General features: G+C 39.0%; 1 protein-coding gene across 4 annotated transcripts in view; it reads right to left on the reverse strand.

The window, feature by feature from the left end:
- The window catches only part of SNTG1 (syntrophin gamma 1), a 253,240-nt gene that overhangs the window by 55,153 nt on the left and 181,861 nt on the right, over nucleotides 1-16,226 (reverse strand). For 3 of the 4 annotated variants that reach the window (XM_077352440.1, XM_077352439.1, XM_077352442.1), the window contains exon 13: nucleotides 14,734-14,772. The exons of the other annotated variant lie outside the window; for it this stretch is intronic. In XM_077352440.1, the coding sequence (XP_077208555.1) occupies nucleotides 14,734-14,772 (39 nt within the window). The remainder of the gene's footprint in view (nucleotides 1-14,733; nucleotides 14,773-16,226) is intronic. 4 annotated transcript variants of the gene reach the window in all.

Consider the following 16,226-nt stretch of genomic DNA (forward strand, 5'->3'; position numbering starts at 1 on the left):
TTCATAGAACTCCCAGCATCTTATGTAGTTTTGCCCTTTACCAAATATTTTTGTTCCTGTTTGAGGTGCTGAAGCTGCATTCATAGAAAGCATGACTTCTCCACTACAGCTTAGTTTTAACTATCCTTGATCCTGAAGGTTGGATATGCGCATATAGGGTTAACCCACTACACCTACCATCCAATTCAATTTTTATTTTGTGGCTGAGAGAACTACTTTGTACTATTGATTATTATATGGAGTTACAACATGGCTAATGAATGAGTGTTAGACTGGTACCCATCAGAGTGAAATGATTTTTTAAAATTCATTAAAGACTTGATATGATTCACTGAACCAAGATTGCAATCATGTACCTTAATTTTCTTTTTGGAAATACATGTATTTGGGTGACTAGATCAACACATTCAGTATTGCAGATTAAGCAGGCCATTTTACACTTGGGGAAGCTTAAAAAGTAGTTATTTTCACTTAAGAAGGATCACTGAAAGCAGTCTGAGAATCTCCCCTTAAAGCCAGGATATGAAAACATGGAAAACCTATTCATTTTATTTCATTCATTAAGGTTTAATAGCTCATAAGGCATACACCTAAAAACCTATTCTTTGGTATACGGCACCATTGGTTGCATTGCGAGTTATACTATATATAGTATTTATACAGCAATGTAAAATGTTCAAAGCTCTGTTCTTACATAGCACTGGATCCTACAAATTATAGGGCACTCATGGAGGCTGATTTTACTTTCATCTAGCAGCACTCTTTGGCTTGGGCCCAAAATGCCACATGACATGGATCAGTGATAACTGAGAGGGAGCAACCTATTGATTCATTTATCTGCATCTATAGAACGAACCCAGCTTTCTGTGAAAGTGTCCAAGGTAGTTTATAATAAAGCACTGAAATAAATTAAAAGACACAACACTCATAACTACAAAGCAGTAAAATAGAGTTTTCATGGAAGTTTTACTGGATTCTCTTGAGCTTAGCCTGCCAAATACTACCTAGAGACCTTGTGGAAGAGGGAAAATTTGAATCAGGGACCTTGTGATTTGCAGCTCAGTCTGTTTAGTTACTTACTTTGCTAGCAGTGCAAAGGTTACTTCAATCTAAACTCATTTATTTCTGAGTACTTCTGCACAGGGTTGCACTGTAGTTCATGAACAATACATTTAGTAGTATGCCATAAATATCATTCCACCAGTCTATCATATATGCATTTTATCTAAAAAGAGCTGCATTGGAAATGACAATCTTTATTTTTCCATCTAGAATGACATCTTCTAGGTAAATAACAGCCTCACAAATTTAGTGCCTCTCTATGTGAAGGAGAGGCTTGAGATAACAAGTACTAAGCTGAGTATCAGAGGCAAACAAAAAAGGTCTTAATAGGTCAGCTGCTATATTTACATCAACCTGAAAAATGAATGTTGAGAGGAAACACTGTTGACAGCTCATCTGCACTTCTCTGAATGTTGACAATGAAGATGGCATAAATCACAAAATATGTGAAGGTAACATTCAGCCCATCTGAACTCTCAGGATCTTAGGTAGGAACAGCCACCAGGTGAGGGCATTTATGGGTCTCACCCATCACTGCACTATGCCATAACTTGACACAGCAAGGCAAGCAGCACCATGTTTTCAATCTGGATATCCAGTAATCTGGGACTTTGATGTCCATACTGTTCCTGCAAAGTCTAGATGGAACAAAGCAACTACTGTGGGAGGTCTGAAAAAAGGTGGAAACCCCCTTCTTTGGGTGGGAAGGGAACATCTGGAGTTTCTGAATGCATGTACAGAACACACATCTTTCCCAGGCCAAGTTGTAATGGGGAAAAAAAGGACCAGTGATACTGGATGCAAGTGCAAAGCCCTCCATTCCTTATTCTTTCCACAACCTCCAAGATGTGATTTGGTAAGTCAACCTAATTGTGTTGAGTCACTCTCACTTTGGTGTGTGCTCCTGTGTGGTGGTTTCTGCACATTTTTTTCAGTTTCATGCAGAAGGGAGAGTTTTTTGTACCTGAAGCATTAATCCTAGGGAAGTTCATATCCAGACATCAAAACCCAGACATCAAAAGACATCTATTCTGTATAATAACAATCATGAATCCTTATACAACCACAAGAAATAACAGAGATAGTAGACAGCAATTCATCAAAGTGGAGATTATTGGCAACTGCTTACTCCTCTACAAACCATTCCCACCCCAAAATTACACTGATTTCTTTCACACCCAGCAAAATGGGTAAGACAAAGAATGCTTGTTGCTAACAGTAGGTGGGTGCATGTTAGGTGTGTGCAATTTGTTTCTGGTATTTTTCAATTTGGACCTGTAATATAGGACCTGAAAAAAGCTAGATCCTAGTACCTGTAGAGAATTTGGATATTTCCAAAATCCTGATCTTTTTCACCCAATAGACTCAAAAAAATACTGAAGAAAAAAAAGGCAGCAGGCAAACCACTGAAAACAACTGAATCAAGGCTTACCAGGTATTCTTTTCGGTCCCTGTAAACCAACAAGCAGCTGATCCTGCAGGGAGAACTCTCCCCACAGGTTTTGCTGGGCAACCCGGGTCAGACCAGACTACCCAACACAATCTACCAAGCAGCTGATCTTGTAGGTAAGACTAGGGTTCTGCCGCGTGCCCAGAGACCAGCTAATCCCGAGAAGAACTCTCCCTGCAGGCTCAGCTGGGCTCTGACAGTTGGCCCAGTTTAAACTTGATTGTCCAGCAGAGTCTACCAAGCAATTGATCCTACAGGGAGAATTATTCCTACATGCTCAGCTGGGGGTAAGCTGACCCCAGGATCTACATGCAGTGGGAAAATTTCTCCCTGCTGCACGTAGATCTGGCTGGGAACTCTCAGCTCATGAGGCCCACCCAAGGCAAATATTGGTAGATGATCAGATCCTCTGAACTTTAATCAGAATAAATAATACTCCTCTCCAAATACCGATAAGTCATTTTTCTGGGTATTTTTTCAGCTCAGATTAGACAAATGTACACCACTAATGCATGTCTCAGCAGGGGTAGTCACATTAAACTTTCATACTGTTTAAAATCCATTAAATCTTTCTAACAATGAAAAGCTTTATGAAAAAAAAATAACTTCACTTAGGTCGGTGTTTGGGGGGGGGGGGGGTGAGTGCACATGTCTATATGCTGGCCACTGGTGCTAGATACTGCAGATAGCTGTAATATTGTTATTTATTTTATTTATTTATATGTATTTATAATTTAATTTATACCCTGCTGCAGCAGTTTAGAAAAACATAAAAGATAAAATACAACAATTTTCATAAAACCCCCTCAATTAATCCCCAATAAGATAATTTAATTTACTTTACCTGTTTTTAAATATTACTTTTAAATATAAAATATTTTGGGTGATCTAGGATCCTTAAGTTGTGAACATCAAAATAGTAAAATATTTGAGACAAGAAAATAACATTTTAAATAAAGTATAAACTAAATATTTAAAGAAATTTAACAAATTGTGGCTTAATCATTTTAATAAGTATATTAAATTTTTAAAATATTTCTTCTGCATACTTTGTTTTGAAGATTTTGTTCTAAGTTTTAAAAATGTTAATGGATCTCCTTAAATAACCACAACAAGCATATACACGCTCACATCAGTAATCCTTTCACATTCTAGAAATCTGTGCTGAAAGAATGGCACAACACAAAACAATTTTGTACAACACTGTGACTGCACATGGTAAATTGCAATTCTCTAATTCTAGGGAAATATTCAAAGGGAAGGAATTTTAGAAGTTACCCTATCAAATATATGTAAACAAGAGCCCCCAAGAGTGCAATACATTTGGAGCACTTAGCTCATTCATGCTTAGTCACAATTGTTTCCATTTTTAATTAGAAGTATTCCCTAGTTCTATTGTAGCTGTAAAACCCCTCTCAGCTGTCTAGAAATATGAAGCAGACAAGGGACCAAGCTTACAGGATCAAGACATTCAATGACTATGACCTTTATAATTTAGATGAAGTTATAGCTGGATACACACCATATTTCACAAAGTGATCAATAACCAAGACTTTAAATTGCATTGAGTTAGGACTCTGATAGTTTCTCTTTCCCCAAGTTCCCATAATAAACAGCACCAACGTTGTGTCGGGCTATATATTTGGAGGTTAGGGGCATTAGGTTGAATGTATTCATTATTACTTGACAGATTTTCAATACTCTAATATAATGAGAAAGTAAAATAATGCTAGATCCCCTGCAAATTATACCCAGAAGCTGAAAATTATTTTTGTTTACTAACAAATGTTAAAGCTTAAACAAACTGCAGTAAAATGTTGTATTGCTGATTTTTATCTTGACCTTACAACAGAATGCAACAAAACTATACATTTCACGAGAAGGGTTTTAAAGAACTATTTACATAACTGCTTAAACCTAAGCTTTGAATCTTGATTTTTGAATAAACCTCCCCAAAGGATGTGGAAAGGAGGACTGACCCAGGAACTGAGGTGTTGCATTCCTAGTAAAGTCTATGGGTGCAGCTGGACTTAAACATAAGCAGGTGGCAGAGGCAACCAGCAGTTCCTTTCAGTAGCTTTGACTGGTGAGTCTACTGCAGTTTTTCCTGGGCAAAAGACATCTTGCCACTATGGTGCATTCCCCCGTAACATCTACCTCAATGCCCTATATGTGTGACTGCTGTTGAAGACTGTCTGAAAGCTACAATTAGTACAAAATGTTACAGCCAGAATTTTAACTGGAGTGGGTCACATGAATATATCACCCAAGCCCTTTTCTATTGACACTGGCTCACATTTGCTTCTGGGCCCAATTCAAGGAGCTGTTTTTGAGCTCTAAAGCCTATATTGCATGGGGCAACATACCAAGAACTGCATACTCTTATGCAAATCTATCCAGCTACTACAACCATCTTCAGAACCCCTCCTTCAGGTGCTAATCTAAAAAGGGGCTTCTTGGATATGGCATTAAAACTGTGGAATCCCCACCTCCTAGGAGTCTGTCCCCTTCTAGGATTGTCTTCTACCAGTGGGTGAAAATTCTTGTTTTGTTTTGCTTTTTTCACTGATTCTCATTGGCCCTACTTTGTGTTCTGCTTTATATAACACAATTAAATACAATATTATCAATCTCAACATAAAGATCAGGGTACTTGCATTACTGGAAGAGACAGTGAGACTGAAAAAGCCTTAACTGCCAACACCTCAGGAAACAGTTCAGCAAATGGGGTGGATCCTGAGCAAAGTTTCTATGCAGGTGTTAAAATATTTATACTCCCACTTTCCTTCTGGATTTATGTTGTAGTTCTCTAATCCAAAGAGTTTTTCTATTTAAGTGGAATTCAATGAACTTCAGTTGGAGGAAGGATACCTAGAGATGGTTCGAACCACCCCATTGACTGTATTTGGAGTTTGTTTGAATTAATTTTCTGCTGTTGAACCAAAAATAGAGTATAAATGTCAAGGAAGACATGCTATTTTCTTCAGTTCAAGAACTAAATGGCATAATGACAATCCTGTCCACTCAAAAATATTTTGGGAATAAAGATATCATAATATAAGAAATACTATCTGACAGAAGGTATGGTGGACAAGAACAAAAATATTTTTTCATGCATTATTTTTGTAAACAGTAATTTAATAGCCTAGAATAGTTCAGGTTGCAGTGACATCACACATAACCATAGTTACAGAAAAAATGTTCAGGAATCTGGATTTTAGTCAGTTTCATAAGTGCACTTTGCTCTTCCCTACTCATGCAGAGAATAATGGATACAACTATTTTTGCTACACACTGTGATGATGTACATATGCAGGTTATCAAGAATTTTCCTCCACAGGGTTAAACTTGATCAAATCTCAGTTAGAAAAACTAGTTCTGGTTAATGTATGATCCTGTACTTGTATGTGAAGGATAACTAAAATTAGTTTTGAAACATTCGGGAGGGGTGAGAAAGCTGGAAGAGTAAGACCCATTAGTGAACCCAACAACAATCCAGATTTGTGTGTGTTTTCCCTCCTGTATACTTAGAAGTGATGTCTGAATGTAGACCTGGTATCCTTCAATTATTTATGTGCTTCACTGGTTTCAGTTAAACCATGTAGAATACAACTCCGTAAAAATTCATTAAAATTTCCCTCAACAACTTTATTCTAGCTAAAAATTCTGGGAAGAAAACCTTCCTGTATGCCTTCATGCGTTAACAAAATAAGTTAATTTCAGTAGGCTTGTAACTGGTAATTTGCTGGTGACTGAGTCTATTTTTTTCCTACATCATCAGTTCATGGGATTCAACTTGAAAACTGCTGCAGACTAAGTTGCCATAAAAAGGTATGTCACAGTAGGCTAAAGCTGATGTGTCAATGATTTACAGTCACAACATTCTGGCTCATATGTCATTGTGTTTTTTATCACCACTTGCTAAATTCTCATATGGAGTTCTTTAGTTACACTGCAACATTAATTTAGTAGCAACTTACCAAATGGTCCATCTGAATCTCCTAAGATTTAGTACCAGAACTCAGTGTAATCTAGTTAAGGAAGACGAGAATGAGCCTAAGGTGACTTTCCTGCTATCCAGGACTTTTTTTGTGTTAAAAGAAGACAAATCCTTGGGGGGGGGGGGGTGCAGTATTTAAACAAACAAACAAACAAACAAATAATAAACAAACAAGAAGTGCTAGTACTCATGTATAATGTTGCACCAATTTCCAGGAAACCCACCCCCTTAGGAAACCTCCCACACTCTATGTAAGAGTCTTCAGAGCTGTATTACTCCCCCCCCCCCCTGCTTGGTATAGTATATGTAGGGGTGGACAAACTTTGGCTCTAGTTAAATAAGACCTATGGACATAGACAAATAAAGGTGTTTCTACTGATTCAGACCATAAGTCTATCAATTTCAGTATTGTCTACTTTGATGGGCAGTGACTAGCTCTCTTAGAGGTGTTTCACATCACCTACTTCTTTTATTTTGGACCGCTTATGCACTGGAGGTTTCATGCTGTGCTGTAGGTTGGAGTTTTAGTCATGGCAGGTTGCCCCACCTCTTCCTGCACCCACATGGGGGAGCAGTTGGCCTGGTGTACCTCATCCGCCCCCGATTTGTGCTCCTGCACAGGAGCTGGGGCAGTGAAGTTCCCAGTGTGTAAACAGTCTTGGAGATGCTGGAGACCAAAATTGAGATCTTCTGCATGCAGAGCACATACTCTGCCACTGAATCATGGTCCCTCCCAAAGTTCTTCACAAACCTAAAATTCCACTTAAAGTGGCTACTACTTTAGGCACACTTCAAATATCAAGAAATGATCTGAAGATTGGCATCTTTAAGCAAATACTTTAAAAGCACTTGATTGTATATTTTGGGACTAATGGCTTCTATAACTTTCTTCAGATACATAAGGAACAACACAACATAAAAAGGAAAACAGTGGCAGAGTTTCATAAAAATAAATAACTGCTCTATTTAAAAATAAGACCTCACAGGAAGCTGAAATAGCAATGAAAATGAGTTCTATTACACCCCACCTTCTTTTTAAGTTCTCATTTTGGAATGCTCTCCTTCTTTAAAGTAGAATGTGTCATAATGAAGGGTCGTATCTATGCGGGTATAATTCTCAGTTGCCTAGGCAGCTGACAGTGCAATATGAAGAAGTCATCTTAGCAGAATTGACATACTATTATGCTCTTCTACTTAATTTAACAGCAAGAACCCATCTCCCCCGTGAGGTTTATGCACATTTAGCAATTCTTGCTTCAACTTCGTCCTATCCTCATATCAGCATGGTTCACACAAAAACATTGGTTAATTAAACTAAGCATTGCTAAGTGTGAAAATCTAAAAATAGGTTAGTTAGGGTATGTCAAGACAGGATCAAAAATCATGGTTTGAAGTTTATTAACTGTTCTTACCTATGATTATTCTTACCTATGATTTGAAATGACATAAGAACAGGGACATCCTGGCTTGCTCCCAACATCATCCTTGCCACAAGGAAGGCCAGAATATCATCTGGGTCTTTGTGAAGGTGGCCAGAGAAAAAAATTAAGACAATGAGGCCAGCATTTGTTGAGGCATACCAGGTTTAGTACCATTGTTTGTGAGCCAAATTCTCATTTCACAAAGTAACAACAGTTAAACAAACAAAACTATGATTTTGGGCTAAGGTCTGAATGCAGCCACTTTATCATATGAATGAAATCCAAATAATGAGATGTTATCTGAGAGTGTTTCAACTCTTAACAGAACACCCATGTAAAGCATTTTGCAAAGATTAACGATGGAATAAAAAGTGGCAATATACAAGATGTTAACCTGAAACTACTATTTCCCCATCAACATATTTGTATAAGTCAGGCTTTCTCAGACAAGATTTCATGAAGTCCTGGTGTTTCTTGAAAGCCTTGGAAGGGTTTCCTAAATGGGTGGGAGTTCATAATTTTTAATATATTTTTAAATTTTTTTGAACATTTATATGGTGATATCACCACATATAGTCATGTCAACCCAACCCTCCCCCTCCCAAAATGGCCAATGATGGGCCTGGAGGGGGTGGGAAGGGAAGGGGTCTCTGGTGGATGTATACCCCACTATGCTTCCCAACCATATTCTGCACAACTGTGCCAATTCTAGGATTTCTCAAAGTCTGAAGAATGTTTCAGGGCTTTCTCGACAGTTAAAAAGTTGAGAAAGGCTGGTATAAGTAGGCAGCTCCAGCATAGTCATTGCTCAGTCAAATAGCATTATCCTCTTAAGCAGTCAGCACCGGTTACCTTTGGACAAAAAACATAATACAAAGTGACAAATAGCATCTGTTTAGGTATAAAAGCACTGACTGATAGTGGTTACCAGGAAAAAGAAATGCAGTCACTCATGTCCTGCAGTGACCATTTGTGAAACAGGATTATGCATTTGCAATCATTGGGAGGTCTGGGGATGTCTAAAGGTACTGGAAGAGGAGACAGCCCAGCTTCCTTGGATAGGGCCTGACAGGCTAGCTGGGCCTCATGGTTCCCGCTCATTTCCAGGTGAGTTGGGCAGAAAGGTGTGGTTATGGGTGTGTGGAGGCCATCTCTGGATACCCATATAAGGAAGAGCTCTTAAGTGTACAGCCTGTTCTCCTCGGCCTCCAAGTTACTTCCCACCTACCCACCTTGATTATCATTTTGTCTTTCAATCTGTCTATTTGTTTGGATTCACATTTTTCTTCTGTTGTATTGTTATTTGTCTCAGCTGATGGTCATGCCTGTGGGGGTGTATCCCTTGGGTTGGAGCCCACACCTGTGTGCCAGGCTCTGGCAGGACTGGGGTCCTCCTTAAGGGGATGGGTCCATGCCGAACTTCAGCACCTTCCTAGCTGGGGAGGCAACTGCTTCGCATTACAGATGGCTGGGAGATCCAATGGAGGCTGATGGCTGCAGGGCTCCTCTCCTCATGCCTTCTCCCATTTGCACAGCAGGTCTGGTGGTAGGGGGAGCTTGACCTGCACGTTGCTTGGTACCTGTGAATGACTAGCTGATGTGGGTGGTGTTACAGTCAGTTGGCCATAAGGAGGCATGATCTGCCCATAGTTCACCATCACTCATTTGCATAACCATAAAGCTGTGGCCAAATGTCAAGCCAAACTTGAACATGTCTGTATCATTTGTAAGATCTGGAACATGACACCCTGCAATGCTATCACTATTGCTTTTCAAAGCTTTTAAAAATATTTTCCAGTATGATGTAGTGCCGAGTGTTCCACTAGAACCAAGGCAATGCAGGTGAAAGCCCCATTCAGTCATCAAGTTCATTGGGTGACCTTGAGCCAGCCAGCCATTCTAGATCTACCTCAAAGGATTGGGGTAATGATAAGACAAGAGGCTGGCAAAACATTATGTATTGCCCTAGACAGATCTGCAATTCAAATATCTCTGGGAAATGAAGAGAAATAAAAATATCTGTTAAATTTATTTCCATATGAGTTGGTAAAGCAAAGTAGTTAATCCATAAGTTAGGAATCCTTGTTCAAATCTCACTTCAGCCACGAATACACAAAATGACCTTACGTAAACCTGTGCCTCTAAGCAAGTGTTAAAATTCGTATTAAAACAAAAACAAAATACACACATGAATATACATGAAGCTACCTTATACTGAATCAGACCATCCATAAAGGTCAGTATTGTCTACTCAGACTTGTAGCGGCTCTCCAGGGTCTCATGTGGAGGTTTCCTACCTAATCCTTCACTTGACTCTTTTAACTGGAGATGCCAGATACTGAATTTGGGATTTTCTGCAGGCAAAGCAGTGCCATTTCTACTGATACAGAAGAGGGACTTGATAAAATCCTTTGCTAATTGCACTTCCAAATATGTCATCTATGGCAGGGGTAGTCAACCTGTGGTCCTCCAGATGCTCATGGACTACAATTCCCATGAGCCCCTGCCAGCATTTGCTGGCAGGGGCTCATGGGAATTGTAGTCCATGAACATCTGGAGGACCAAAGGTTGACTACCCCTGATCTATGGAATCCAACATATCTTAGGCCTTTATATAGGCTTCACAACTAGAGCTGTACAAACACAGATTTGCAATCACAGAATCTGCATCACGATATTCTGCAAGTTGATGATTTAGGACACGCCCAATACCATATGAGGAAGCAACACATGCAAGAATTAGTGGCTTCTGTTCATCATAATGGGCTTAAACACTATCAGATGATAAGAAATTCATCACATCATGAAAAGCTCTATCGTGCTAGACTGGGCATTGCCACTTAGTCCCATTATGCATGGGGGGGGGGGAATAACGCACATTCGGGGTGGAATGGCGGCAACTAAAATCTCTGATAATGAACGGTGCCAACTGCAACCGGCCGCAGCTTCGGTGCATGCCGCCGGAAAAGTTAGTGAAACGCGGAAGAAAGCACAGCTTCCGGGTGACCGGGACGCAACCAGAAGTGGCGCTGGGATCGCCGCATGCATAATCGGTTACTCTGGGTTTTGCAGCCGTTGCGCCCCCTCCCGTGCATAACTGGTGTGCTTTGCATTTTCCCCCTCCACATTTTCCATGTGCCCCGAAATCGCCGTTTCGGCGGCCGTGCATAATGGGCCTTAGCCTGCTTATCCAGACAGCAATGTAAAGGTTCTGCTACAGTTGCTTTATGCTGCAAAAACATACAATAGAAATTCAAAAGTTCTCCAAATGCTTGATGTTTCTGCTTAGTCTGTGGTTTGGGTGCATCATGGATTGCTTTAACCTTAGCTGAGGTAGGATGAGTACTCTCTGCATCAATGAAATAGCCAAGGTATTCGACCCAAACAAACCAGATACACACTTCTCACATTTAAAATGCAGAACAGCATCCACAGAACGATATAACACCTCATGCCACATGTTGTAAGTTCCTCAATGAATGCACCTGCAAAAAGGCCATCATCAAAGTATGGTACGACACAAGGGATTCCCTTAAGGATATCCTCAATGAAGTTATGAAAAATACCAGGAGACATACAAACCTCAAACTGAAGGTGCTTTAATTTAAAAGTCCTATGATGAATAATGATAGTTTGGGCATGAGCCATGGAATCATCTACTAGCAACTGCTGATAAGTCTGTGCCAAATCCAATTTTACAAAAACTCTCCCCTCTTATATGACCTCCCCTCTTATATCCCCTCTTATACAGAGTATGTAGAAGGATGACTCTGGGGCATCCTTGCAGCTCTTTTCCTGGAAATGGCTTCTTTTTCTTTAACCCTAAGCACATGCTCAATATGCCCCAAATGCTTACAAAACCAACACTATAAACCTCTGATCTGACAAAACTGCCTTTCATAATGTCATTTACATATGTGGTACTGGAATGGACTTCTGACTTCACACAACAGTCATTTTGATGTGGGGCACCCTATGAATATCCACCAGCAGCAAATGAGAATTTCTGATCAAATGGATCTGAGAGTAAGGTGGATTCCTTGCCAGCTACCCTTCCCTTGTGCTCACTGCTTCAGCGGCCAAAGCTTCCCATTGTGCCTTTGGAAATACAGGCTGTTTCTCTGCAAACAAACAACTCTGTAAGACTTCATCATGCAGACCGCAGACCAAATGATCGTGCAACATTTCAAAATCTGAAAAAATCTCAATGCTGTATTAGCTGTCATAATTTCGCATCATGGGTAGAAGAACTTCCCTTTGTACTTTGCCTGTGCTTATAAAAAGCACTGTGCTATCTCAAAAGGCTGTGGTAAAAAATATTCTCCAGCAAAAAAAGGGGGTCCCATAAGGCTTATCAGCAAGCTTAGCTAGTGCTAAAAGAACCTGCATTAAATGGAAAATATCTGCTCCACAGACATTAAATAACGTAGCACATTTCCTTTCTGGCTCCGTAATGACATTTGCTGCTAAATAAAACTCCATTCTAGCAGCATAATTTCCTTACTTGCTGGGGCATTCAGGATTAAATTCTTCCATGTGCCCCTGGGCTGTCATCTCTCCAGTGTTGCCAACTGACCTGAAGGTGTCCTGAATGGAATTTCCAAACAGTCCAGCCAATACCTTCAACACAACACTATACTTTCTTTAGACCACAAGGTGGAAAAAAATGATTCTGCATGCTTCACGCTATCCCATCCTAGTCACCAGTGTTATGTTCTCTGAAAGGACGCTACCAAGGAGATACAAACGGCGCCTTTATTGAAGTTCCAATAGCAACTTCCTTCAAAAAGCCACTGCTGTCAGCAACACAAATGCTGAAACTAAACTGCCAGCTTGGTGTAGTGGTTAGGAGCACAGATTTGTAATCTGGCAAGCTGGGTCTGATTCCATGCTCCCCCACATGCAACCAGCTGGGTGACCTTGGGCTCACCACAGCACTGCTAAAGCTGTTCTGACCGAGCAGTAATATCAGGGCTCTCTCAGCCTCACCAACCGCAGAGGGTGTCTGTTCTGGGGACATGAAAGGGAAGGCGATTGTAAGACATTTTGAGACTCCTTTCGGTAGAGAAAAGTGGCATATGGGCAGTATTGTGCCTGGTTCTGCCTTCAGTAGCAGTCGTTTTCTCACCACCACCTCAAAATTCCACAGCTGCGCAGTTCTTAAACCACTGTATGTGGTTCAGAACCAGATCTGAGAAAGGCAAATGAAATTTAGAAGTGTGAAAGAGGTTAAATTGTGAATCTCTGCCTGTAGAAAACATTTGTTACTTTTTAAATTCAAAACTTGGTACTGTTTTTATCTCTCCCAGGTGATGACATTTTCTGTCATTGATAAACAGCTGGCCAGCAATGATGAATTCCAAGCAAAGAAAGCACACCTGTGTTTCCTTGTTCTAGCTTGGCAGGCCAAATATAGAAGTCCTTATATGTCACCTTGACATTTTCTAATTGCAGCGCACACAGGAGATACTTTCCACTAGAAACTGTGGAATCCCCCTTTCCATTTATCATTGCAGAGTTGTAGATTACTAGCCACTTGTTTTGAGCTATAGATCTTCCATGTTATTAGTGCACATAATTTAGAATAATGTTCAGCACTGTAGCAATAAGTTCATTATTTAGAGATATATAGTCAGCTATGTAAGTTTTTTTTCAGTTGTTGAGGTTTACGTAATAGATAGGAATACATATTTTAAAGTTTGACTCTATGTTAAAAGAAATGAATCATAAAGCCAGCTAAAAGAGTAACAAAGCAAGTGAAGCAATTATTTTTGTTCTTCAGTTTTTCTTAGTACTCTTTATAACATGTGCATCTGAGTTACTTCAAGGTAACTACACATATATGTAGTGTGGTGACTTATTAAAGTTTGGTTGTAAACTACATTCTATTTTTCAAAATCAAAGAAAGGCAGCATTGGAAAAGCTAGGCTTACACTCCATGTCATTTATCATCTGGAATAATTTTAAGAGGAAGAAAAGGTTTATAATAAGACCCATTTTTGGCTTTTATCAATAATTTGGACATTTTATAGGATATACAATACTTTTGCCTAGGCAGATCAATAGCTGAACTCAATAGATATTTCACATATGAAGATAGGATTCTGCATATGGAGCCCTTATAATAGAACCAGTTAATGCAACATCCTTGTTGTTCTACACAGACACTTTACTCTTACCCAATAAGACTGTTTTTACTTAACCTCTAGATAACAGCCATGGACGGCAATCTGATTTCAGAGGCGGTCACAGAGATGATGATCTCTGTGACTGAGATTTGCCCCATCAATCGTGTCAGTAAAATCAAACAAAACACTAATCCACAAAGGCCTTGGTTTGAACTTTCTATCGGTGTAGGTGAGCCAGTATTAAATTGGGACATCAAATATAACACACCTTATTTTGTTGCTCCTGCCTTTCACCACAGTCCGTTTGAACCTCTCAAATACTATTCCTGGGCTTGCAAGACTGTCCGCATGTAATTCTGTCAATAGGAAAGGAGGGGGACTCTTTCCCTCCTCCACATCATAGCCCTCTGATTAATGCAGCTTTTCATCCATGTGGAGACTGCAATAATCTTTGTGGGTGCAGGAGGAGAGATGAACACAGAAGAAAATCCATGTCTGTTCCCATGGGTGCTTTGTTGAATACAGCTGCTGTCTGGAGCAAACTAAACCAGTTGCTTTTCTTTTGATGCATAACGTTCTAACATATCTCCCCTCCCAGCATTTGGTGAAGTTTTTCATTAGGCATACTATATCTCTATATTAAGATTTCAAAATGTATATCTCCTTTCTTACCTGCTGGTTTACGGGGAAATTCCTGTTGATTTTTTTAATCTATAAAATTGAATGCAAAAAAATTATTAATACATATAAGCATATTCAGCCATGAAAGTCCTCCACAAGACATATAACACAGCAGCATATTTTTTCTTTTGATGAGCATTCACTGATGAAAAATAAATCAATTCATTTTGTTCCTATGTCCAGAGAATTAGAAATGCAAACCTCTATACCCTGAACATGGCCCTTACTCAAATTCCAGATGAACCGCCCTGAGTCTCATCGGAGGGTGGCATACAAATGTAATAAATAAATAAATAATAAAATTTTGCACACTTTGGAATTGTGCCATCTAATTCTTCATCATATTGCTACTTAATGTTATATTCATACTTAATTGTGTTGGGCACTAATGTCAATATCTTTTTTGGGGGGGTGGGGGAAACTGTCAGTATTTTGCAGTGTATACTACAAACATCAACCAGGAGAAAGAAAAAGTTTTAGATTCAAAAGTAAAAAAAAAAAAAAAAGTAGGAATACTCAGTAATAGAAAAGATTTAACTGAATAAGCATCTTAACAGACTATTGTGGGAACAATATGGGGAAAGAGTTCTGCCTCTAAATGTGAAGAAAAAAATACTTTAAAAGAGTCAACAAAATTCTCTTTGGGGATGCAATTCATTAGGTACTTCTAACTTGGATAAACTTCTTTGTGAAAATTCCATTCTCTAGAGTCTAAAAGAAGAAATATTCCTTTAACACAAATGCACAGAAAATATGGTTTGTAATAACATAAAAAAATGCAAAACCCATCGGATTTTCCAGAGAAATGCTAGGTTGTTAATTTCTATTTAATAATATACTGATATTTATCTTTAAAACAAAGTTAAGAATGCTGAATGGATTCAACTCAAAAATTTTAAACCATAAATTGTCTTCCCAGACCCCAGTTTTCAAAAGAGAAAAATACTACCTGCTTTCAAGGTATATTTTGTGGGGGCAGCAGCCCCACTTATTACTATGGAATGTGTGGAGGAAATAAGAAGAATAAATTACGCCACAGTAAAATAACATACCAATACTGGATATATTATTCAGTTTCACATGTATTAATCACATAATGAATTAATATATACCTTTTGGACAGCTATATTTCACATATAGCACTTAACCCCATTTCAGCTTTAGTGAACTAGAAACTTTTTAATACTGTCATACCTGGGCCTTCAAATCTGTTGCACTTAATTTCTCTCTCCTTTCTAAAATTAATGGCTTTGTATCAAAGGAAAGTGAACAGAACATAATGAAGATATTATAGAACACATATGCTATAGGCTAAATCTGTCTCTGTCTCTGTCTCTCTCCATATATATGTGTGTGTGTGTGTCTGTCTGTGTTGTAGATATTTTATGAGATATTTTATGAGAGCACACGTCAACTAATTAGACAGAACATTTCCTTCAGTGTTTACTTTCACACTCAGTATGCATCCATATAAATACCTCTTT

Source organism: Paroedura picta, chromosome 9 (assembly GCF_049243985.1).
Source record: "Paroedura picta isolate Pp20150507F chromosome 9, Ppicta_v3.0, whole genome shotgun sequence".
Classification (NCBI taxonomy): Eukaryota; Metazoa; Chordata; class Lepidosauria; order Squamata; family Gekkonidae; genus Paroedura; species Paroedura picta.